The 27151-nt window shown below is 42.4% G+C and overlaps 1 protein-coding gene across 1 annotated transcript in view; it reads left to right on the forward strand.

Moving 5' to 3' along the window:
* Positions 1-4220: 4220 nt before the first annotated feature.
* Positions 4221-27151, forward strand: part of LOC145404638 (uncharacterized) — a 32843-nt gene continuing 9912 nt past the window's right edge. The window contains exon 1 of the mRNA XM_080276160.1: positions 4221-4445. Coding sequence (XP_080132286.1) covers positions 4388-4445 — 58 coding nt within the window. The 5' untranslated portion in view covers positions 4221-4387. The remainder of the gene's footprint in view (positions 4446-27151) is intronic.

The raw sequence follows: 27151 nt of genomic DNA on the forward strand, positions 1-27151 counted from the left end.
TAAAAAGATACAAACCGAGGAGTAAATCTGAGAAACGACACAAATTAACAAAAAATAGTGAGAAAAGATGCAAAACGAGAAAGAGAGAGAGAGAGAGAGAGAGAGAGAGAGAGAGAGAGAGAGAGAGAGAGAGAGATGGGGGTTTAGAAAAACGATACAAAATAAACAAAGCTATGAGAAAGTATGTAAAATTACCACACCATCATCCAAACCATTACAAAACTATGCAAAACTTTAGTACCGTAAGTACAAAATAATACGAGATACTGAATGATGACAAGTTATAAGGAAGGATACATAACAATATGGGCCAAGATGCAGACGAAACGAACGACGAAGAGAAATTACAAAAGATGAAAGGAAGCTACAGAAAGCAGAACAACACAAAGGAATGAAGATAAAGACACAAAAATAAACTACTCATGTCTCTGTAGTAAAGAATAGAATTGATGAGAACCACAATGAAATTAAGAGATAAAAATGACTTAAAATGCGGCACAGACAATCCTAAAAGCAACAGCTAACCCAAAAGGAAACCTCCCCCCCTTCCCCCCCCAACCAACACCAGATCTGGCAGGAACTGGTCAGGGAACCCAAGCCCAACCCACCACCACCACAATCAGGGAGAAGGACAAGGTGGCTTTATCTCAGGGTGGCTTTAATTTTGGTGGGTAGCTTTTCTTTTCTGGTTTCAGGGTTTATTTTCAACGATTCACAGATACCGTATCACTTCTTCCACAACTATTTGTTTACATACTGAAACCTCTAATTCCACCTACAATTATGATCTTCCGATGTTTATGTCTATTTTATTTTTTTTTTCTGCGTGCTGGGTAGGTTGGTTTTCCTTGTCGAGTGGATGTACTCGGTCGCTGGGTTAATTTTGATGACTTGCTTTCCAGTGATTTCTTTTTTGTTAATTATTTGTAATAGCCTTTTTGAAAATGGTATTGCCTCAGGTGGTTTTCTTTATCAGCATTTATTCCTACCTGTGGCTTTCTTTGCGGAGCTGGTATGTAGTTTTCTTTTCTCATGTGGCTTTACCCCGGCTCTGGCAAGCTGTTGGCTCCTCATAGCTGCTGGCTGGCTTTTCATTTTTACTCCCTGAACTCATACCTTTCCTCTCACATAAGTTTCCCTCCATCCGTCCCTCATTTACATTCTCTCTCCCTTCCTCTCCCCTGAACCCCACCTCTCAACTCCCCTATCCCCATCCCTCCCTCTTTCTCTGCTCTCCCTCCTACATATTTCTCCCCCTTCCTCTCCACCTCCCGCTCTCCCTCCTTTCGCCACACCTTCTTCACCTCCCACATAACTAGCATTCTCTCTCTGATCTCTCTCACTCTTTCCCATCCTCTGTTTATCTGCCTGTCTGTCTGTCTGTCTGCCCATAAACCCCTCTTACACCACTCTTACTCTTTCTCTCATACCCACCCACTTCCTCCTCCACCACTCCCTCTCTCACGCATCTCCCCCCCTCCCCTCTCTCATACCCCTTCCAGTCCTACAAGATTTTGCTTCTGCCTGTTTGTAAGTTCAGCTTATTGCCCGAGGGTTTGGAAGGTGAGCGAGACCTTTCTGCTTTGCTATAGTGTTGTTGAACGTCTGTAATTAAGTCTTTATAATATCAAAGTCAGATAAATCCGAAGAGACCAGGTCTATGTTGTCTTTGTTTCTATTTAATCTCTCCCTCTCTCTCTCTCTCTCTCTCTCTCTCTCTCTCTCTCTCTCCAGTTTCTGTAACTCCCACCTCCTCACCCACTCAAATCCCCTACTCTCCCTCCCTTCTGTCCCTTTCCTTCTCCTCTCCTCCTTCACCCTCCTCTTGCCTCTCCCTCTCGCACCATCCTTCCAACCAACCCTCTCGCCCTCCCTCCCGACAGGTGAGAGAGTGAGAGAGATAGAGAGAGCCTAGAGAGAGAGGTGGCAGCAGTTTACCTTCAGCCGCGCTCCCTTACGGACCGCCTCTGTGGCCTCCCCTGTTTTTCACGGCCACGGCCACGGTCACCTGTACGTTCACCCATTCCCAGCCGTTCTACTTAGGATCTTGGCCGTTTTAGTTGCGTTCTTGGTTGTTCTGCATTGTTATTGGAAATTTACTACGTTCTTGCTACTTATTTATTTATTTATTTGTTTATTGAGTGTTATTAACCGTCTCTTCTAGATTATCTTTTATCCGTTTATCTGTTTAAGTTTCGTTTTTGGTCGTTCTACCTACGTTCTTGGAATTTTAACAACATTCGTGACTGCTCTGGCTCGTTCTTTGCCAGATTTTGGAAAGGGTAGTTACTATCTCGGCCTGTTTAAGTTACATTTTGGTCCAGTTTAGATACAGTCTTGATTTGTAAGAAATCTATCCTCGTTATAAGGTTTGTGGAGAATTTTTTTTTATCCCATAGACAAGATGCTAATTGTCAGCTAAATAGTGTCGTCTGGTAATTGCAAAAGTATACTCGTATTAACAAGGATTTGTGTCATTGTCAGAGGTTATGATCTGAAGTTTGATTATACGCGTGGTTTAAGATGGAACATTGGTATCTGAAGGTTGAGATGTGATACTTCCGTGTGAGGGTTAAAACAGAACACTTCACTTCAGAGCTAAGGATTTGAGACTAGCAGTACTCTGACAAGCTGCATAAAATCGTCTGCAGATATCAAGAATTAAAGTTGAAAGACGTCATGGTACTGAAGGGGTTAGAGAGGCCTGTTTCCAACCCTTCTATTTAGCTGAATTAAATTGTCTGGGGGTAGTGAGTGTAAGAGAGAGAGAGAGAGAGAGAGAGAGAGAGAGAGAGTTACGGAACGGAAATACTCTTAATCCTTTCAGTGTGATGACGTCTTCTTGTATTTTACTCCTGCTGCTACCAAACGATTTTCTTCAGCTTATAAGAGCCTACCTGTTACTGGGGTGGTTAATAAGGGCTAGATTTAACCCCACCAGACCCCTTAGTCGTTCCTACGGTGAGTAAAATCGTCTGATGTTGATTAGCCTATGATATAAAAGATGTAGTAGGGCTGTTTTTTTTATTTTTTTTCAGTTAACTCCATAAGATTTTCCTTAGCGGAGAAGCCCATTGCAGCAAAAGGGCCAAGCAGAAGCGAATGCACTGCATCCCTTGGCTACGAAACGCTCCATCAGGCTTTCCTTCGTGGCCTAAGATAGGATCACGAAAAAGCGTTTGCATTTGAGCTGTGTTTGAAGTAGATTCGAATGCGTGAAGGTTGGTGGCTACGAAACACGCCGTTGGATGCAGTAAGTTGAATAAAAACATTCGGCTGTATCAGATATGAAATACAAAAAGGATCTTCGTAGTGAAAGGGTTAAGCTGAGTTCATATATATCAAACTGTATTCTCTATTGCAAGCGGAATCAAAACTATTTCTTTATTATGATCGAAGATAGAAGTTTCAAAGCAATGCTGAAGGCTTATTTCTACGTACTACAAGCACTATATCAGAATCCATAGGCTGCATTCTGATATAGTCGATATATTCCGTATTGTTACTAAATACTGACCCATAGAATTAGTAATGATTTCATATAATTACTACCGAAATGACCAGCTTGAAGTCAGATACATTTCCTGAAGTCAGTTGAAGCAGTACTATGGCTGTCGATTGTACAGAGGTCATTAAGGCGGATAACCACTATCAATTTATGATTTGAATTTGGTAGGCTCTGTGTCCTTCACCTCTTTCATTATTTCTCCATAATAAATCAGTGTAAAGTATCTGACTGTGATTAAAACCACACTTATGTATTTCAGGCACCGATCGAAAAGCTCCGGCCGGTGTGTTTGTCCCTGTATTGGTAAAACCAACGAGAACAGTGACGTGTTGGCCAGTCCTTTTGAAAAGCTGATCTAATAACTTACAACTCTTACTTTGAATAAAAAAAGAATCTTATAACCTGAAAAACTGTTGTGTATGCAATCGTGTTAGAAAAAAATAATAATCTGGAGTGAGCTGCCATGGGTGCTGATAAGATTCCAATAAGTTAAGGGGAAAATAAGCGAAAACTTGCAAAGCAGGTAGGAAGCAGGACCAAAGAGTTTGCACAGGAGTTTCTTTCCCTAACATGGAATATTAAAGATCAACAAAGATTTGTGTAAAGACTTATAAAAAATCGAGAGAATTAGCGTGAAAAGGTTTCTGAATTCTTTTAGGACGTAAAAGCAATAAAAAAAAATTGTGAAAGCTGATAAAAATTCGGGAGTACGACCAGGCAGCTCACGCGAAAAGGATTCCTATCGCGCCACAGGACGCTTGCCCGCCCTGTCCTCTACGTCCGACCGACCAGCTTCCCGCCCAGACGCCGCCCACCGCTGACCCTGCCCCTGACCCCTAGATGACCCGGGCAGGACCAGGCAGGTGACTGGCCGTCGGGATGGAGTGGTGGGGGATCACTGCTCTCATCATTGCACTGCTCACCACATCGCTCTACGGTCAGTATTAAACACATCAGACTCCTTACATAACACAAACTCAGTCCCATAGGTCTCTCTCACACTGAATGAAACCGTTTGACAACAACAACAACAACAACAACAAGAGAGTAGTAATGTATACAAAAGGTCAGTTGTCTGCATGCGGTTCGCAGGCTAACGCTGGATGAGTTAGTGCAATTGAGGGAGACCTTCAGCACAGTAAGTTAACTCTTTCTCCAACTTTTGCACTGTTACAAATTTTATTCAAGCTAAACGATTTTACTCAGCAGCAGAAGACCCATGCTAGTCACACGATTAGGGCAAGTATCCACTCCCCCCCCCCTTTTTTTTTTTTTATTCAGAGACCAAATTAAGAAGATTACCACTTACTGGATATTCCACACTAGAAACAGAATCTCAAGTCTAAGAAAGAGAGATCGAGAAGTTCCTCTTAGGTACAGAAACGTCCTATTACCCTTACTTCAGAAACATTTAACTTTCACATCTACAGCCAAAGCTACGAGGAGAGAGGAGGGCATGAGTGTAAGGTAAGTTGACAAGGAGAAGCTGTGATAGGGTGAGGCTGTGATTTGGTGTCTCATGTCTCGGGGCTGAGGTATGGAGGGATAGGGAAATGGGTGAAGGGATGGGTGGATGGCTGGATAAGTGGATGGATGGATGTTAGAGGGTAAACAGATGGATGGATGGATGGATGGTTAGATGATAAGCGAGTGGATAAATAGATAGATAGGTGGATGGATGGTTAGACGAAGATACAAACGAACTGACATGCAGAGATACTGAGTGATAAGGTAGATAAGCGGATAAAGAGCGGCAATGTGAGGCTGTAACTTGTAGCCTCCTCATATATTAATAAAAAAAAAAATCTAACTTTCTCGGTTAAATCTCCCCATCACCCCATGCCATTAGTCTGAGCTTGAACGAACCCTAATCTCATCATCAAGACACGAAATCTAGTCTCTCCACCAACACGATACGGAGGAAAATTGCAGTCAAAGCTGTCATCTGCTCCTCACGAACTTTTTACCACAAGAGAGTTAAAAAAAAATGATTACTTGGCCATTACATGACTGCGCAATAAAATTTTCTTAGCAACAAAAATAAGTAACGGACAAAGTTCACGAACACGAAAGAGGCAAAAAGGTAAAAAAGGCCAACATTAATCCGTTTAATGCAATGACGTCATATAATACATGGTGGCCCATATGTAACTCTTCTCTGCCACATCCACGCCCACACTAGCAGACTGAGCCGTCCCCACAGCACATAAACATACCCTTAGGTGAGTTTGTTGAGGAGCGTTATATTCTGGCCACCCTGTATTTCAGTCTTGCTGCTACTTTAATTCAACGTACACCTCCCTACATCTAACTCCTCCAGTTCGAAAAGTCTCTCCTAACATGAATAAAATTATTTATTGAGAGGAATTAAAAACAAAATCCTCATGCTTCATGGGCTGCAATAGTAGCCATTTAACAATCACTCAGAAAATAAATCACAGAAATATAAGCAAGGAAGCCAAATATTTCATGAAAACAAAGTAGAGGCAAAAAGGCAATCAAGACTTTCAAAGCTTAAACCTCACTTTAACCTGCTTCACCACCACAAGAGGGTTTAGAACGAAGAACCCTGGATGAGATTAAACTCTTCCACACGCCGACAATACGCCATCAGTTACGCTCTAATGAAACCCACATCAAAGGCTCGGGTTTGGAAGAGTTTGGCCCCAGGGAACCCTCGTCACTTGGCTGATTTTGACAATAAACTGATAAATTTAACAAATTTTCTCCCAATTTAAACTACTCTAACCCAACCTTACTTTGTTTAACTTAACAAAATATAACTTTCTTCTAGTATCTAATCTAACCTAGTCTAACTGAACCTTGTCTAGCCAGGCCCTAACTTCACATACAGCAACCTATTCTTATTTAACCTAACAAACTAACAATCTGACCTAGACAAATCTCACCTCATTTCACCTCTCCCGTTAGATATTCGCTAAGGCCTGTATTTAGGCTAGCAATAGACGATTTAATTTAGATGGAGTGAAATCCTAAGGATTGAGGGAAAAAAATAGTACCATGAAATAAGAGTTTGCCGTCTTCTCTCTCTCTCTCTCTCTCTCTAAAAAAAAAAAAAAAAAAAAAAAATCACACCGAATATATTCAGACTCTATCTCCAAATTTACCTTCGAGGTATTGATTCAAGGAGAAAAACTGCGCCTGTGGAGGATTTTGCAACTGAGATCACGTCGAGAGGGTTGATAAAAAGGCCGTTCTCGAGGATAAACAAACGCAAGCTGTTGACTTGAACTCCTTTGTCGAGAGATTTCGATGCAGCTGAGCAATGATCTAGCACCCTCACTACATTCTCTGGTTCCTCTTTTAAATTCTTGCACTTCTTCCTTTCCTTATGTGCCTCTTTCTTCATCTGACTTCTCTTTTGCTTCCCCTCTTAATTTGCCTCTTCCACCCTATTTTTTTTCCTTTGTTATTCCTTTTGCTGTTACTACTCCAGTTCCTTTACTACAAACACCACCGACTATTATTATTATCATTATTATTTTTAGCCCTCCTCTAACTCCCCTTTTTCTTCCATTCATTCAGTTTCTTCTCCTCCCTCTTTAATCTCTTTTCTCCTTTTTCATGTCCCTCCTCTTCCCTTACACAGCCTCTTTTCTCCCTTCTCATGTTCCTCCTCTTTTCTATTCTCCACCTTATATTAATTTCTTTTCCCCCTTCCTTCAACTCTTTTCACCTTTTGCCCACACACTCATCTTTCCTTCAGTTCTTTTTTTTTTCTTTCGTCTCCCCTTCCTGCAACTACCTTTCTTCCTCTTGCCTGTTCACCTACTTCCATCGCCTTCTTCCTCCTTCTCCTCCTTTTCCAACTCTTTTCCTTCCTCCTCTACTTTCCTTTCCCCCAAATTTTCTTCCCCCTTGCCCTTCTATTCCTCCTCTTTATCTTCCTACCTTCTTATCCTCCTTTCTCTTACCTTTCTACTCCTCTTCTTTGCCTTACTTCCTTCTTCTCCTCCTTTATCTCACCCTTCTCCTGCTCCCTGTCTTCCTACCGACTCTTTTTCTTCCTCCTCTTTATGCTGTTTTCTTAACGTCCTCTTTTTCTTCCTATTTTCCTCACCAGCTTCCTTCTTTCTCTTCCTGCTCACCCTCCTCCTCCTCTTCTTTCTTTCTCTCTCAGTTCTTTTTCTTTCTCATCTTCCTTCTTACTCTTGTCCCTCTTCCTCTTCTTTCTCCTCCTCTGCCATATTTTTCTTCTTTTTACCTTCCTCCTCCTGCCCCTTTCTTCGACTTCCTCTCCCCTCTGAATAACACTCCAAAATCTATTTGCTTGGATAATATTGACTTAGAGCAGGTGAGCACATCTATCATCACCACTACCTGTCCATGGCATACACTCGTACATGCATGCACACATTTCCTGTACATACATAGATACACACATGCTCTACCCGCCAACGCAGATCTTTCCCATACATAATCACGTTCACATAAACCTTCCCATACATCTTGTCCACCATGCATTCCTTCTCATTCTTTATCCTTTCTGTTTTCTCTCTTCATGCCAATATCCTTGACCTGAGTTCAGTCCCATTTTATTATAAAGGTGCAACTTTCTGTGCTCTCCCCCTCTCATCTTTTTTTCTTTTCTTTTTTTTCGTGGTTTGCACTTTGCCAAGGTTCCCTCGGTGATATATAGTCTCAATCATCAACACAGCCACTCCAAGAAAACGAACTTACGCATGCACTTCTCACCTTAGATTCAAAAAGACTTTCACACCTACGCCCGCATTAAGTTGGAGAATGTCGTTATTCCAGTGACAGAAATGGTGTTCTTCGGCCTTGTCCTTGAAATCCGTAAAAGAATTCTTGCGGGTTAGTAATAAAGATGACCACCTACGTCAGACATTTGCAAGCTGGCTGTTATAGTACATACAGACGGTACATACACTCTTACATACATGCATCCATACATACATATATATTCATACATACATACAATACATACATGATTATACACCTATCATTCTGTCTTCGTACCTACCTACCTACATATCCTACATATATATACATACCGGTATCTCGCTTGTTAGTATTTTTTTATAATTTACTTTTTAAATACTTTCTCTGCCTCACCTTCCTTGCACTCCTGGTTTATTTTACACATCATGAGCTTCTGATTATTTTTCTTAACCTTCATGCACTCTTACTGATTGTTTTATCTTCCTTATGCACTTCTGGCACTATCATTGTTATTCTCTTGCAGTTCATTGTCTCTTATTACCAGCCACGATAGCGAAGCTGGTATTGTTTTCAGTTTGTCTGTCTGTGTGTGTGTCTGTTAGTACGATAGCTTCGCAACCGTTCAAGATTTCACCACAAAATTTTACAGGTGTGTAGTAGGAAAAAAATCGATCACGAGTTCGAAATTGGCGAAAGTAGTTCAAGGTCTGTGTGTCCTTTACCACGATAACTTCGCAACCGCTCAAGATGTCATCACAAAATTTTACAGGTGTTTAGTAGGGATGAAAATCTTCTACGCGTTCGAAATTGGAAAAAATAGGTCAAGGTCAAGGTCACATTCCGACTCGCGCTAGATATGTATCGGCTCGCTGCTGGTGTGATTCCCCGCTTGGGGGGCCTCTAGTTTTCTCTTTCTCTTACTGTTCATGCATGCTCATATTTTCTCTTTCGCTTTGTGTTCATGCACTCTCATGTTTTATTTTTCAATTTTTCATTACCCTACCGATCATGCATTGTTTTATATTGTTTTCTTTCTCCACTGTTTTCTCATTCTCTTACGGTTCAAGCACTTCGGATTTCTCACACCCACTTATGGACTGCTGATTTTGTTCATTTTCTGATCCTTAATGTGTCTCACTATTTTCTTTTTCTTTCTCCCTTCTATGTACAGTACCTCTTTTGACCGACGTTTCACCTTTCATTCATTTCAGACTTTTTTCTCTCTGATTCACTGTCCACGTAGGATACTTTCTCTTTTTCCATTTACTTGAGATTTTCCTTTACACCTTTCATGGATACATACGTACATACATATATGCACATCAGTTCTTACACACACACACACACACACACACACACGGGGGGGAGGGAGAGAGGGGCTTCATATCACCCTTCAAATGTAGCCCACCTTTTATGATGGAATGTTCGAGTTCCTCCTGATCTGGCTTTATGTTTTGTTTTGTGATGACTAGTATCTTCTATGGAATTTAGTACACTTTTTAGAAAATAATTTCTCATTGCTTTTCCTATTTGTGATTGGCTTAGTCAGAAATGTTTTTTTAATTTCTTCCAGCAGCCATTTCCTTCGGTCGGTATTATTTTTTTATTTTTATTATCAAATATATTTTCCTTTGACACTTCTGTTTGCCTTGTAACTATAAGTTATCTCCTTGCTTTACTTTAGCTTGATAATTTTTCTTTACTCGTGTCTAGTATTCTTTGCTTACTTTTACAAGTTTTTATTCACCTGTTGGTTATTAAATCACAAGAAATTACTAATGACCTAAGTATTTATCTTAACAAAAAAAAAAAAAAAATACTGATGACATAAATACTTAACTGTTGTTAATACCAAATTATACTGCTACAGAGAAAACCTCTGGTAGGGTTAATATCTTTTTCCTTCCCAGTAATTTTCGTTCCGCTGCCTTGTAAAAAAGTTTCATTTGTGACATTCTTACTTCTCTTTCAGATTTCTGGTTAAGCATTCTCGCTGAAGGCTTTCATTTTTTTTTTTTTTTGGCCTAATGTTGCTTATTTCTTTCTTGTTTATGTGATTTTTATTCATCTCTGTTCAGTCTACGACGATCAATGGCCTCATATTTACAACTTTCCTTGGCTTAATTTTTATATAGTTTACTTATGCAATGACTGTTGTACTTACTCGAAATTTGCATTCAGTAACATGTCCTTTATGAATATCAGTTTAAAGGATCTCTCTCTCTCTTTCTCTTTCTCTCTCTCTCTCTCTCTCTCTCTCTCTCTCTCTCTCTCTCTCTCTCAGTCGATCCTACTCACTGCCAACTTGGGGTATGTGCACTCCCTTCACCCCTCGTCCCCTCCACCCTTTAGCATCTGCCTACTCGCGGTCACCGGGTCTATCTGAACTACTGCTCTCTCTCTCTCTCTCTCTCTCTCTCTCTCTCTCTTTCTCTTTCTCTTTCTCTTTGTCTCTGTCTGTCTGTCTGTCTGTCTGTCACTCTCTCTCTCTCTCTCTCTCTCTCTCTCTCTCTCTCTCTCTCCAGTGACCAAGGTGCCTCCCTCTCCTCAGCTCACCTGTGGGTCAGTCTTAGTCATGCCCCGGCTGGGCTGCGTATAAGGCCACACCGTTATGCCCCCCCTCCCTCCCTTCCTCCCTCCCTCTCATCTCTCCCTTCCTCCCACCCTCTCATCTCTCCCTTCCTCCCTCCCTCTCATCTCTCCCTTCTGCCTCTCTCATCTCTCCCTCCTTTCAGGCCAATCTCCTCTCTCCTTCACTGCCACTCTCTCCCTGATTTCTCTCCTCTTTCTTCTCTTTCTGCTTCCTTCCTTCACTGCGTGTCCTTTCCACCTTCCCTCCCTTCTCTCCATGCCTCCCACCTTTCTTCTTTCTCCCTGCCTCACTCCCTCCATCCCTCCATGCCACTCTCTTCGTCTTCCTCCTGCCTCCCTGACTCCAACTTCTCTCCTTTCTCCTTCCCACCAGCCTTTCCTTACTTCTTTGCTGGCTGCTCTTTTTCTCTTTCACCTCTCCTTTGCTCACTTCTTTCTCTCTGTTCTGCTCACACTTTTCTTCTGTCACATGTCTCCTTGCTTTCTCCCTCGCCTTTCCCTACCAACCTTCCATCTTCCTTTTTCTCTCCCTGCCTCATTCCTCTCTCTTCTCTCACCTGTATATCTTTTCTCCTTTCTCCCTCTTACCTCTCCTATCTCTCCCCGCGTTTTCTCTCTCGAGCCTTCTTTCTTCTCCTCCTCTCTCTCCTGCCTCTTCCTTCCTCCCTCGCTGCCTCTCTCCAGCTTATCCTTTCCTCCCCATCTGCTCTTCCTTTCTCTTTTTTCCTCTTATACCTCTCTGCCTTTCTTTCTCTCTCTCTCTCTCTCTGGTCTCCCTCCCTCCCTCACCGCCTCTGATCTACCTTTCTGCCTTTTCTTTTTTTTTTTGTCCCTCCTGCCTCTCCCACTGTCTCTCTCGTCTCTCCTTGCCTTGTTTTTGCCTCTCTCCTCTTCCTGTTCATTCTTACCGCTTGCATCTCTCTCTGCCTTGTTCTTCTTCTCTTGCTTCTCTCTTCTTTTCCTTCATCCCACCTCATCTCCTCCCTTCATACCTCCCTTCTTCATCTCTTTTCTCCCTGCTTCTCTTCTCTCTCCCTGCCTTCTCCCCTCCAGAACTTGCTACTCCCCCTCCCCCCTACTAGCTAAGCACCTGCTCGCCACTTTTTCACTCCCTTTTCCTTGTTTTCTGCCTCGGTTGCCTGACTCCGTTTATTTCCTACCCACCACTCTATCTGATCTTTTGTTTACTTCTGCCTCTCTTTTCTCTCCCTCTCCTTCCTTCTTCGTTGCTGTCTACTTACTTCCCTCTTTATCAGTTGTTCTGCCTACCTGTCCACATACTATCCTTCCCACCTGCTTGTCTCATTCTTCACTCTCTCCCTCCCCTCCACCTGCGTATCTACCTGCCTCTCTTCCTATCTCCCTCCCTCCTTCCCTAACCACCTACCTCCGTACCTACTTGCTTGCTTCCCTACCTGGTCATGTTTCCTTACCTATCGACCTTTTCACCTGTACACATGATTTCCTTCCCATCAACCAGTCCCCTTACCTATCTTACCTTATTATCTATTCACCTCTCTCCTTCCCCACCTACCTACCTCCTTACCTATTTACATATTCACCTGCCTGCTTCTCTACCCACCCTCCACCTTCTTACCTATTTCTCTACCTACCTACCTACCTGTCTTTCTACCTACCTACCGACCTATTCATTCACCTCTCTACCTGCCTGCTGATCCAGCCGCCCACCTTCCTACCCATTTTCCTACATTCCCAACTCCCAACTACCTGCCTTCCTCCCTTTGCCCTACCCACTCTCTCCTACCTCTCTCTCTCTCTCTCTCTCTCTCTCTCTTTCTTTCTCATGTACAGCCACAGTCAACAACATTTTAACACGTCCGAGGTCGGGACTAAAATTGCCGTACTCAGCACCTTCCAACCCGCTTATGTTTATTACCGATTAATTTAGCAAGATGTAGCTGGGTTTTCATAAGGCTTCAGTAACGTGTAAAAGAATTATTTATGGCAGTTCTCCTTGCCTGTCTATCTACCTTCGTCCCACACCATTTTCCTACCTTCCTATTCACCTTCCTTCTTCTGTCTCTACCACCTCATTCACCTCCTCTACAGGTCTCCATTATCCTGCCTTCCCTGTTCACCCCCGTCTCAGTCCATCTTCCTACCTCCCTATTCAAATTCCTATGTACCTGATTTTCAACATTCCAAACTTCTCACCGACCTACCTACCTCCGTCAGTTTTTACCTTCTTGTCTTGCTACTTCCCTCCATATCTGTACTCCTTCCTACCTGCTTACTAATTCAGTTTACCTGTCTATCTACCTACTTACCCACGTGCGTCTGCCTATCTTTCTCCCTACTTACTTACCTCCGTCTAATCTATCTAGCTACCTATATATCTGCCTTCGCATGTACCCACCTACCTACCTACATTCCTACCTACCTACCTGTCTACCTACAGTGCTCATGTACTTTCCTCATTCCCTCCCTGCTTTCCTCTTCACCTGCCTCACTGGGACTCACCACCTGTCGTCCTTTGTTCTCTCTCTCTCTCTCTCTCTCTCTCTCTCTCTCTCTCTCACACACACACACACACACACACACACACACACACACACACACACACACACACACACAAACAGAAGTCCACCATTACCACAAAACCCTGAAGCGTCAGTTGTGGTTTGGGGGTTGTGCCGTCTGTGAGCGTCCTTTCACTTTTCTCGCTAAATACATCCCTTGACTTATTTTGCATTTTCCTTTTTTCCCTAGTTATCACACTACTGAATTTCTGTTTTTCGCTGTCTTTTTGAAGTTGTAGTAACAGCGTGGACGTCTAGTGTTGTGCGTCTACCCCAAGCCGTGATGGGCATTTGATTAGTGTTTGTAATATATCCTTCACCTCTTACTGTTATCTATCCTTTACCTAGCAGATGGCAAGTTAAGATGTGGCAGAGGTAAAAAGACATCATCCGAATTACCAAATTTCACTGATCATAGGAATATTAACTATAACGTAGAAGTTAGAATGATGAGATGAAAGTTTAGGGATGCTACCAAATTTCTCTCAGCATAGGAATATTTTCTGGTAAGGGGAAGTGAAAAATAGAAGAGATAAAACAATTGGAGAACTAACAAATCTCTCTCAGGAACACTAGCTAGAAGGAAGTGACAAAAAAAAAAAACATTAAAACTACTACATTGTTCTCAGCTTAAGAACACGAGTCAGCAAGGGAAGTGTGAAGTATAGGAGGTGAAACATTAGGATAAAATTTGAATATTTGCCAGCAGAGGAAGGTGAACGGTTGAAGTGGGGGAACATTTGACGAATGACCAAGTTGCAGCTAAATACTATCAGATATCACGGGGAGAGAAGACGAACTTTTATCCCTGAGTGTACATTGCACCCTCTGCTGTGTGCCACGAGGACGCGGAAGTACTGTTTTGTCTGGTGCTGTACCCCTCGTGCCTTCCTCCCCGCCACGGCATCCCTGGGTACGGTATATCTCATCCACACCCCCGCTACCACACTCACTTAGTTCACCTACACCTCAACACACCCGTTACGTACACACACACACACACACACACACACACACACACACACACACACACACCTATCTGACTGTCTGTTCCTGTCTTTTCTGACGTACTGTACTCCAACCCATATAGGCCTATGTACATTCCAATGCAAAACAAAGAACTAAAAGGTGGAAACGTACAAGAAATAAATTTTCATTACAAAACAGTCTCCTCTCTCTCTCTCTCTCTCTCTCTCTCTCTCAAACGTGCACGTATACACGGACACAGTAATAAATACATAAGGACACGCACATGCTTGAAGAAACACACACACACACACACACACACACACACACACACACACACACACACACACACACACACACGCACACACACACACACAGAACAAAACTGGTAAATGCTATCCTAACCCGTTTTTACAAATGCCTGCAGTCATTTCCTCGGACCGCGGTACAACACACACCATAAACATTAACTATAAAGCACGCAGAGAGTGCATACCTCCTCCAACGCCACTGTAAGCAAAACTTTTGAAATCAGGCTGTAGTTTTCAGGCTAAGCCATGACAAAAACATAACTCTTCATATACATAAAAAAAAAAAAAAAAGAACGCAAAACTGCCCTATCTCGCAATGTTAACCAACCAACCAAAAAAAAAAAAAAAAATCCTGGATCCACATCTTGATCCGGATCCGCCTCAAAATCTGATCAACTTTTCTTTACCCAGTGGGTTACCTCTCCAGAAAATTTAATCGAAATTCGACTGTAATTCTTCGAGATAGTTTGTGGACATACATAAGTAATAAAGGAACTGAGGTAAATCGTGGCTTTATTGCGTTTCTGTCTTCCTTTGTTGTTAGCATCATCATCATCATCATCATCGTTATTATTATTATTATTATTACTACGATGATGATGATGATGATGATGATAATGATGATGACGATGATGATGATGAGGAGGAGGAGGAGAAGGAGGAGGAACAAGAAGAATGCTGAGAGAAAATGAAGGGAAACTAAGAGAAACAGGAAGGAAAAAGAAAGTAGAAAAGGGAAGGTGGGGAGATAAGAAGGAAGGGGAGGAGGGAGAAGGAAAAGAATGAACAGTGAAGGTCAAAGGAAGAGGGAATAAAACATGTGATGCTGCTAGTGCTTTCAAATCTTACACTTTCAGTACTCTGAATAAAAATGCCATCACCTGCAATATAATAGTAATATATTTAACATTATCATAAAAATACAACGAATATCTAGAATGCTGAGAGAGTTAAATATCGTCGAGTAAAACAAATAAATGACGATATTGAGTGTTTATTTTCCTCCTCAAGCTCACCCAACAAGAACGAATTTTACAACCCCCACTCACATTCGCCACTAAAACATCACCACACAGCAAACACACGTAACTTTAATTTCACAGTTTCTCGAGCAGCTGGATGGGATGGCCCGCGGGTTGTGACGATCAAAAACAGGATGTACGACCGCTACCTAGAGTGGCTGTTGAGGGGGACCGGGACAGGAAGCGAGCCGAAACCTAGCATGCCAATTTATCACTTGACGCCAGATCCAAAGATATTTACCTTTACATTGCGCTAGATTTCGATGGTTGCAATGGAATCGCTTAGATTCAAACAATATTCCAAATCTGTGTTATTAGTTATGACAATTTTATGCGGGTCTTGAGAAGACAGAGATGCTTTAGAGCCTTAAATGTCGCAGGTAGACGGACCAGAGACTTCCTCAAACATCGAGGGGTCTCGGACATAAAGAGCCTATGTATAAACTCTCCTAAGCTTAAGTTTTAACACAAAAATGTTTGTACAGCAGGGTTGCACCCAGCACTTTGGAAAAGTCAGGTGCAGCGGTGTGATTCGTGGAGGAATTTCCACTAAAATTATTTAGGCAACCAAATCAAAATGCAGTTTTAAATTGCTTGTAACAATAATTGAGATTATTGTAGGATTAACATATATGTAAGAATCCTCTAAATCTGTGTCCGTATACACAACCACCATGCTTCTTCATAACCAAACCAGATTGAATATTAGAGTTGCAAAATACGAAAAACAAATCGATCTGTGATAACGGTGAACTGGTTTGAAGGCACCATTATCTTAAAAATTCTTTAGGATCTTTTATAAATACGGTAAGGAGGTTGCGTGCGCCTGACCGTTCCCTTTAGTGCATGTCCGTTCACTTCACTGACCGCGATGTCTGCATACCTGGCGTTTTGTGTTTTATCCGAAATTTTTTCCCCGAGGTGTTTTGTAGCTCTTTTTCCTCTCGGTCGCTGCGTGGTGAGGATTAGAATTCTCTTTCTCTCTCTCTTCTCTCTCTCTCTCTCTCTCTCTCTCTCCATGCCTAGGGAGTAAGTATACTGCCTCCTTTCTTTTGCTCCTTCACCCCCTGTCTCTCCGGATAAGTATTTTATGACCCAGCTTCCTCTCTCTCTCTCTCTCTCTCTCGAACATATATGTATTTAACTCCCACGTTCCTTCAAGTAATTTTTATTACCTCTCGTTTTTCTCGCATCATTTCCGTATCCTTGTTTTCATAGGCGCTCGGTCTGTCTCTTTTATCTTCGGTGACCTTTACGGCCCTCCTCTCTTCATTTCCCTTTTTTTGTTTCCATATCCTTTTTTGGCATTTAACATTTCTTCAGCATTTGTCATTCTGATATCTTGTTCTTGCCCTTTTGTCATCGTCATCAGTGTTGTCGTCATCTTCTTTGTCTTAATCATCCTCATCGCAAACTTCATTATTATCAAAATCCTCCATCCCCTGCAAGAGAGATTGGGGGAGGGGGGCTATTTAGAAACTGAATGCGCTCCGAAACTTGGCATACAGTCTAACCATATGTAGTGTTCATATATGTACCATAAATGAGAGGCAGAATTCGAGGGCTTTCACACAGCTTTGCGCTCTCAGTTTTCGCCCCTCAAGCAGTAAGACGCCCTTATTTGATCTATTCGTGCTACAGGCCATACGATTTTTTTTTTTTTTTTACGTAGGAGAAATTCTACGAAGCGAGGATTATTAAATGCAGCCTTCTGCATGAACAATTAAACTCGATACCACTTGTTAATTTTAATATTTCTATTTTTTTCCTCTTCAGGCTTTACTTTCCCTCTTCCCTTGCCTGCATTACCATCCATTTCTTTCGTTTTTCTCTCTTCCTTTCTTTTTCCTCCTGGCTCTGTTTCCTTTCCCTCCCTCTTTTTCCTCAACCCTTCCTTCCCCGTCTTATACCTCCCTCTCCCCTCCCCTACTCTCACCTTGTCGGCGGAGGGAAGGTGACTTGATACGTATGGGTTTGGTTTTTACTTCTGACCACCCAGCCGTTTTTCGCTTCCTCCTTCTCTTCGTTTTCGTCCTCCTACCTCCTCCTCCTCCAATATCTCTTACCTCCTCTCTGATTCACCCTCTTCCTTCTCCACTTCCCTCTCTAACTCTTCCCTCTTACCCCTTCCTCTCTAACCTCTCTTCTTCCTTCCTCTCTATACTTTCCTTCTGCTCCTCCCTTTCTAATTCCTTTTCTCCTCTTCCCCTCCCTTTCCAATCTCTCTTCCTCCCTCCTTCGTCTCTAACCTCTTCTCCCCACGCCTCCGCAAATTCCTCCAGTCCCCCCTATTATTGCGTTCGCCCGCCTGTCCTCCCAAACCGCTGTAACTGATTCTTCACGCTAATTCACAATTCTCTCTCTTCAGTTTCTTCCTCCTGAGAGTCATACTTTCAGCTCCCCCAGAATGTCTTGTCTTGCCATTTTCGTCTTTCCCGAACTCACACACTTCCTCATGACAGTTTTATCCTCCCAGAGTTAACGGTTCTGACAGGCGATCGTATTTCTTCTCTCACTGGAAACTTAACCAGAAATTATACAGCGAGGGAAGCTTAGCTGGTCGTCACATCCCTCGTGAATCAGAGAAAGCCAGCCATACTCACCTTATTCGTCACCCATACTCATCACATCCTTATCTTGAGTCAGGGATGGGATTCAAAATATCACAGCCTATTCCAGTTGGTTTGTATTGTATGAAGGTTGAAACAGGAAACTTAGACTCTTTAGTGGTGGCGAAGAAACTGTAACAGCCAGTATTATGTAATGTACTTGGCAGTTACTATTGTCATTTTGATCCTACCTGACGGATTTGCATCCCCTCCTAGCTGATTACCTATTACTTAATGGCAGAATTAGATTATACAAGGCTAATGGATCATTTCTTTAACATTTCGTCGTAACTAGCAAAGAACGTTACTATCCGGCTCCTATAATCACTCAGAATTTGATATGGAGGTAGCAGTTTTCTTTCATATAAGAGTAAGCTACAGTAGTTATAGTGCAAGAAAAAACGTTAAAAAAAAAAACACGAGAACGTGAAAAAATAAAGATATGAAAAGAAAACTACTGACAAGGAACAATGATTACGTGAGTCAATCGCCTTACCAACGAAGTCCTTAAGCCTCAGTACCAACTCAGTCACAAGTCGTCTTTAACGCAGCTAGCTTTTCTCCTGTACTGTGCAGGGGACCGAACACTGGGCTATCAGGTGGCAGTCGGGCAGCGGTTCACTGTACCACGGTCAGCTAAAAGTTGCCTGGCCGTCATCTGAGAGCCTGGGTTCGATCACCGGCACAGTACAGGTGGATAAAAGTTAGATGATTTTTCTTGTGGTCTCTGGATTCCGAGGGCTTGAATGGTGAGTAGTTGAGAGCCTGGCCAATTTAATCAGACTTTTGCTAGTTCTTATTCTATTATATTTTTTCTTGTTCTGTGGATCCTACCTCATATCCCAGCCTCAGTGGGAAAAGTGGTCTGGATGATGATGACGATAACTGAAATTTTCTTAATTCACACTATATTTTACACCATACTCGTCCCAGACTGTCTCTTAACATCTCAGAACTCTGCCCTAGGAGTGCCCTTCAGAATTCCGTAATCCTTCGTTCACACAGTCTTCACGCCAACCCTACGCTCTGTCTCCTAAATCTTCCGTGTTATGTGAGGCATCTTAACATTCCCCTGGTCATCCCCTGCAGTTCCTTGCCGTTCGGCCAAGATCTCACCGTTAAATACTCATCGTCCGAGACGGAAATCACAAGCGTGTAAAAAAAAAAAAAAAAAAAAAAAAAAAAAGCATATCGAGGAAAAAAAAAATATATACTTTTTTCGAGTAGTCGGTTACCTCTAAATTAAACACGAATTAGTAGTGATTTCTCTGCGCCTCTCTCTCTCTCTCTCTCTCCACATACGGTGGAAGGGATCTAAAAACAGGAAAAAAGAAAATACAAAAGTAGAAGAGGTATCACTAATGAAAAAAAAAGGAAGGAAAAATAGGCCACAATTCATACACTCAACACTGAATCCTTCGAAATTCTGTAACTCCACAGGCCAAATGATCAGCAAAAAAATTCGCTTCATACTTCCCGTGACATAGAGCAGTTGGGTCGAAAGCCAAATGAAAATAGGGGTGGAGGCCTGGCTATGTGCGTCTTCATCCTTAATTCAGTTATTCATTTCTGCCGACTGTCATTTCCTTCACATCCTTAACTTCTACACCTCGTTTATTTGCACATTTACGGTACATTATCCACCTACCGTCTTCTTGTTTGGCTTTTACGCATCCACGCTCAGACTCACACACATGATTATAGTCTACTCGTCTCTGTTTTATTTACAACAGTTCTCTCCATGAACATATTCCTGAGTTCAATATAATATTTTGGGGTCTTATCTCTGAGAAATCTGAGGGAGCGTATGACTTTTACATAAATAAATAAATAAATAAATAAATAAATAAAGGTATATGTTTTGCGTATCCGGGAATATTGTTAGGCTTAATGTAAGTGAAAAATATGGTGTTTATGATGACAGGTGACCATGAGACTACAAAAGACAGGCCTAGGGGAGGAAGGTGACTAAACAAGGGTGACTGAACCTACCCCCACCCCCACACTCTCTCTCTCTCTCTCTCTCTCTCTCTCTGACAGCAAATTTATCTTGACCACTCTTCCATCCCTTACCACCACCACCATCCCAACCCACCGTGTCCTGGCATAACCTCAAACCTACCTTCCTTCCCTCCTTCTCGTACTTCCTCCTCTACCAGCTCTCTTTATCTCTCCTTCCTTCCTTCTTTCCTTCCTTTATCATAGCATACTCTGCATCAGATTTCTCAGAGATAAGTCTTTCTTCTCCATCCCTTCCTTCCTTCTTCCTCTCCTTCCTAATGTATGTATGTATATTTGCGTGTGTGTGTGTGTGTGTGTGTGTGTGTGTGTGTGTGTGTGTGTGTGTGTGTGTGTGTGTGTGTGTGTGTGTGTGTGTGTGTGTGTGTGTGTGTAAAACTGCCATTACTCCTTCCCCTCCTCGCTAGGTCACCTCCCGCCTCTCTAACCACATTCCTCTTTTTATTAACTTCCGATGTAATACTATCCTCTACTTTGCCCTTCTCATCTTCCTCTCTCTCTCTCTCTCGCTCTCTCTTTAGTGATATATTCTTCACTGCGAGGGTTAGTATACTCTCTCTCTCTCTCTCTCTCTCTCTGACTTTTGTGTATATACTTGCACATACATGAGATGTGTAAGTGTTTTCCCATAATGGAAATGTTTCCTCCTGACACACACACACACACACACACACACACACACACACACACACACACGACAGAAATTACTCCTCATAAAAGAAAAAGAAAACAACCAGGAATCTAAAAAGCGAGATATTTGTCTTTCCAAATGATACTAAATGCCTGTCTTGTTGTGTGTGTGTGTGTGTGTGTGTGTGTGTGTGTGAAAGAGAGAGAGAGAGAGAGAGAGAGAGAGAGAGAGAGAGAGAGAGAGAGAGAGCATTGAAGACGATGTGTGAAACCACAGGAATCTAAAACGCTGGGGTCATACGAGGACATATACATTGATGTTTTTGCCTATCAAATCTTACGAAGCGGGGAATCCAAAATTTCTTATAGCACTCACATGTGTCGTTTTTTGCGGGCTCTCCTAAAGTGATTAACCCCTTCTGCCCGGTGATGATTTTAAGTTTATTCTTGTTATTTCCAGACGATTTGATTTATCTTTGGAGAGACCATTTGAATCTGGGGAGGTACAGATCGCCCTCATTAGCCTATTTAGTACTGTGGCACACTCTTAAAATCAGTAGGAAGGAAACAGATCTTGGGACTAAAGGAATTTAAGCAGTCTGACGGTACCCACAATATATGCAATGTACTCTGGCTGGAGGGGAACTGTACATTATTTATAACAAAAAATAATCTATTCCCAGACGTAAATGTAAAGTACAATACACCAGCACAATACAGGGAAGGGAGTGAAGATGAAAGTGATAGGGCGTGAGAGTGAGAGTGAGACAGAGAGAAAAAGAGCAAGGTGGAGAGACGGAGAGAACAAGGAGAGAACAGGTGGTGGGCGGTGTCTGGAGGATGGAGGGAGGGGGGGAAGAGGGCAGTACCGAGAAACGTAAGGAGACTGTGGGAAAAAATGAAGGAGACGAGAAGAATGAGTATGAGGGAGTACAAAGGAAAGCAAACAGCAAAGCCATGGCTGTGGGTCTAATCTGTGAGTTGAAGGAAAGATAGTAAGATAGTAAGAAAATAAGGAAAAAAGATAGTGAGGAGAGAAAGGAATGGTAGAATCTGAAAGAGGAAGGGGAAAGTGGGGGATGGTGGAGAGTACATGGAAAGAAAAGAAATGAGAATAGGGGGGAGGAAGGAGAAAAGGGAAGAGAGGGAAGACGGTAGGGGGAAGGACCGTGAGAGAACGAAGGGAGAGTGAAGGAGGGAAGAAAGGGTCGTCTGAAGGAGAGATGGAGGGAGGGAGGTATTATGGGATGGAAGGACAAGGGCAGTACCAGCGACCATGACCTTCAAGGCTCTTTGTTATGACCTGCCACATTCTTTATACCTCCTTCCTCCTCCCATCAAAGTTTTTTTCCTACCCTCTCTCCCTTCTTCTCATTCCCTTCTCCTTTTCCTCCCTCCCATGTCTACCCTCCTTCACCTCCCCCCTGTCCTTTCCTCCCCTCTTCCCTATTCTCACTTTCACTTCCCTCCTCCCATCCCCCTTTTCTCTCCTTCCCTTCACCCTCATTCCCTCTCTTTTTTATTTCTTTCTTCCACTCTTCCATCAATTTTTTTCCATACAACACGTCCTTCCTCGCATTCTGACCTCCTCTATTCATCTACCTCCCTCTTTTCTTTCCTTTACCCCCTCCCCCCTTCTCTCTCTCTCTCTCTCTCTCTCTCATTTTTTAAAATCCACAGTTACCTTTGTTCCGACCTTCTGTTACCCAGTTTATCTCTCCCCTTCTCACGCCTCTCCCTCCTCCCTCACCTTTCTCCCTCCAGTTTCTCTACTTCTCTCCTCCCACCCTTCTTTTATACAATTTGCTCTTGCTGCACTTTACTGAGTCGCTTTAATTCTATCACATCCTTCCAATAAATTTTGCTAATCCTAAACACTGCTATCCTCTTATCGAAATTCTGCGAAAATGTAAATAATTATTAATATTTAGGCAAGTTCCCATACAAAAAAAAAAAAAAAATGGTAATGCCTGTGTATTCTCATTAATCTTATATAGTTAATACGTTCATTTTTCAATGATAAATCTGGCTACATCCGAAAAATTTAAACTATACGCCTTCTCAACAATTACGTTAACTAAAAGAGTAATAAAAAATGGAAAGAGCGAGTAGGCTAATTGGATTTTCTTACGGTACTCTTCAGAATCGTCATTATCATTTATTACCTTTCTAATTACACCTTGGTCCCACCTCCAAAAATACCTCACCGTTACCATGACAACCGATCCGTAAAATTCGTATAATTGGAAGGCATATAACAATTTAACTTTCTGCCCGTTAATTAATGTGATGATAGTTTGCCATTAGTGGAGAATATTTATTGTGATTAGGGTGGTGTGTGTGTGTGTGTGTGTGTGTGTGTGTGTGTGTGTGTGTGTGTGTGTGTGTGTGTGTGTGTGTGTGTGTGTGTGTGTGTGTGTGTTTGTGTGTGTCTGTGTGTGTGTGTGTGTGTGTGTGTGTGTGTGTGTGTGTGTGTGTGTGTGTGTGTGTGTGTGTGTGTGTGTGTGTGTGTGTGTGTGTGTGTGTGTTACTGCCTAAACCTTTCACATGCACGCACACATGGACATTTTACACATTCTCTCTCTCTCTCTCTCTCTCTCTCTCTCTCTCTCTCTCTCTCTCTCTCTCTCTCCTGTATATTCTTCATCCAATTTTCTATCAAAAAAACATACTAACATCTGTTCTGTCTTTCATTTAACAAAAAGCCAATTCCGGAACAGTATTTTTCCCTGTACTGTACGTCTTCTGAAATTATTTTTATTTTTATTTTGTTCTACACCGTCTGAAAGGAATACCTGTTGCAGACTTTCAGCTTTCCTGTTTTTATTACAGTATATTTAACGAGAGAAATGTTGTCAAAGTAATGGAACAGATTTTCCTTAGTAGGTCACTTTACTTAGGTTAGTAGTGCTAGAGAGACGTATTGCGGGGGGAAATGTGTGCTACGATTTGAGGTTGTCTGTATATTTGTGTCCTCTGGAGTTTTTGCAACGCCTCCTCCAAAGACATATGTTTTGTGCCCATTAGATCTTAAAATCCTCTTGTATGATCCTTATGGAAACTATGGTGATATTTAAAAGATAAAATTAGCACTCAGGAGGATATTAACCTGCATGCAAAATCAATCGCTTAGGAGGAATTCCTGTGAAGTCTCTCACAAGCCTACTAAGAGCAGAGTGATGTGTGGGAATTCAGAGCGATGTGTGGGTGAGAGGTAATGAGATCATCGTGATGTGCGGATAATGATTGGGCCAGACGCAGTCATTCTCACGCCTCAGTCTGATCTGTCCCTCTCGACAGGTATGTGGCAGGATATGGCGTGGGAATGTGACGTGAGGATGGTAGAATCTGACGATGGAATGTCGAAATATGACGCAGAAATGCTGCAGTGTGATGTAAAAATGTTGGAATATTATGTGGGCAGTAGGAATGTAACACAAGAATGTTGGAACGTAACGATGGAATGTGGCGTAGGAATGTGCAGTAGGAGCATAAAGTAGGAATTAGAAGTTGGAGAAAGGTAAGGTATTTCTTCTATTTCGGTGTATTCTATTATTGTCCGACCGCACATAGATGAGACTGGCTTTGATATAGAATCTCCAAGTATTTCTATTGTTAGATATACCGTGTCTGTTCTAACCTGACGAAGATCGCTAAACCCTCTCAGCTCGGTTGATGGCCAGGTGGAGTCTGATTGGAGGTCGATTTGACAGTTAACCAAGGAGAATCCTTCCTACCCCATAAGCAAGGCTTACAGAATATTATGCATATCCACTTCCACACTTTTTTTGTTGATCTAGCTTTTCTTCTTCCGACCCCCCAGAATAAGACAATAAGTCGACTCTATGCACCCTAACCATGGCACTTCTTCGTGTCTAGTACTATGTTCTTGTGTTATTTTCCTGTCATAGCTCAGCATTCAAGGTGGAGAGATGTTTACTTTAGGCTAAGATGTGAAAAAAAAAATCAGTATAGTCAGCCTCACACACCATTCACTCCCATACCCACACAAAGTCCATTAGTCTATCAAGGTACCCCTCCCAGTCACACCTCAGGCACTTTTCAGTTAACAGGTTTCCATTCTCCATCGTCTCCTCTTCCGTCCCCCAAGCACCTTCCAGGGTTCACTGCTGTACACATGTAAGCTATAATTGCTGCTCAGTCTCTACTACTAGCTTTGGCTGAAAATTTTTTTTTTCCTCCCCATTACCCTCCCCTCACTCTCTCTCTCTCTCTCTCTCTCTCTCTCTCTCTCTCTCTCTAAATATCTGTCTGTCTGTCTATCTATACATCGACTCATCTATCATTTTATTTATTTAATTTTGCCATGGCTTCTTACCGAACGAAGATCTGTTATTACTTGAAACTTCTCTAGGCCTCATGAGTCCCAGTGTCACCGTGAAGTATTTCCTCGCGTAGTATAGACAAAGTTCAAACTATGACACTGTCTCTAAACAGCAGGTATTTGTTCGGTGTGAAAACCTGGTTACAGCTTCCCTCCTGCTAGTGGTAGGGAGAGGGTACGCAAAAACTGTGATTCATGAGTGTACGTTACTACTTGAGGTTAGAAATCCTTATATATTTATCAGTAAGAACCTCCCACAATTTTGTCTGGTGGGAGCGGGGAAAAAAAATCCATCACCACACATAAAAGGTTAATGGAGAGTGTTGTTAACTCATTCACTACGAGAAGGTCTATTATGCGGTGTTAATAAGTGTTAATGCTGTTTGGTGGTAGTGAAAGAAAATAAATAGCAGTGAAAGGAAAATAAAATGTAAATCATCGTTCGTAAGTGGTTAATGGACATTGTTGATTACCCTGTCCCTAAGAGATGCCTCCTGAGCTTATTATACTGCCTGGCGGTAGCAAGACTTAAAAAATATATATATAATCATAGTATAAAAGGTGATGCGTCACTGAATTGGCAGACGTTCTCCCAGCAATCAGTGTGGTAATCAGTTACAATGGCATCATTTTGATCAAGTTTTGCAGCCTTGAGATGACTTTATTCAGTATAGGCTAGTATCGGTTTATAAACACCCTGGAAAAACAGCCTCTGTATTAATCCCACAGTCATCGAAGTAATTAGACAAGTCCCACGGTAAGTCAAGTGGAAAGCTAATGCACGAAAGCATTAAAAAAAAAAAAATCCCTCACGTTAGCATTCTCCTCCATTTCCTCCTCAAGCAATTGACGTGGATGATTGAATCTGGCTCTTATTGAGGGTGGGAAGGCCAGCTAACATTCCCCCAGGGGAGGCAGGTGAGGAGAGGCAGTTGAGGATTGTGGGGTGGGAGCGAGATCACCTGAGCATGGAAGGGGACAAGGTGGAGGAAGGGGGGCTGTGGGAGGGGGGCCATGTGACCTTGGGTAGGGGGGGAGGCAGTGTCATCGTCGTCTGTGAACTCTTCTTCACTGGACTGGGGTAGAAGAAGGAGGGGAAACGGAAGGGAAAAGGGGAGAGAAGAAGGGAAGAGGAAAAGGAAGGAAGGAAAGGGGGAAGGGAAGGAAAAGAAGGGGAGGAGGAAAGGAAAGGAAGAGAGGGAAGGAAAGAAATGAGAAGGAAAAGGAAGGGAAGGGGGGAGAGAAGGAAGAAAGGAGGGTGAGAGATGAAAGGGATGATGGGGGTGAGGTTGGCTGGGGGAGATATGGAGGCAGGCAGAAAAGGACAAAATTTTAAGGGTGGAAACGAAGGGGGAGATAGAAGCGAGGGGAAGGTTGGGTAATGTAGACTGGAGTGAGGGGAAATGGAAGAAGGAATGAGGGAGACAAGAAGAGACGATATAAGAGGAGAGGGGAATATGGAGAAAGGTAGAAAAAGAAAGGAAAGAAGAGGTGAAAGGTGAAAAAAATGAAGGAAAGAAGGGATAAGGTTGACTGAGAGAGGTGAGGCAGGTAGGGAAGGAAGAAAAGGAAGGAATTTGGTTGTGTCCTCATTTGTCCCGCTGGGTGAACAGGGACAAGTGAAACAAAATGAGTCTGTCAGTCTGATCGGCCCTAGAATAAAACTCTAGTTCTTCCATGTGTAAATCAGATATAAAATGGAGGATGGAACAGAAAAGAAAAAGAGGCAATGAAAGACACAGTGAAAAGGGAAAATAAGACTGGGAAGAGGAACACCCAAACACAAGGAAGAGAGCGAGATAAGGAGCGAGACGGGGCAATCAAGCAGAGGGAACGAGAAATTAGTGAAGATAATGGCAATGACTCGCAACGCCATAACGGGTCATGTGAAGTACTTTTATTTTT

The sequence above is a fragment of the Coenobita brevimanus genome, chromosome 64, assembly GCF_032717465.1.
Source record: "Coenobita brevimanus isolate Jiangsu-jjx chromosome 64, ASM3271746v2, whole genome shotgun sequence".
Classification (NCBI taxonomy): domain Eukaryota; kingdom Metazoa; phylum Arthropoda; class Malacostraca; order Decapoda; family Coenobitidae; genus Coenobita; species Coenobita brevimanus.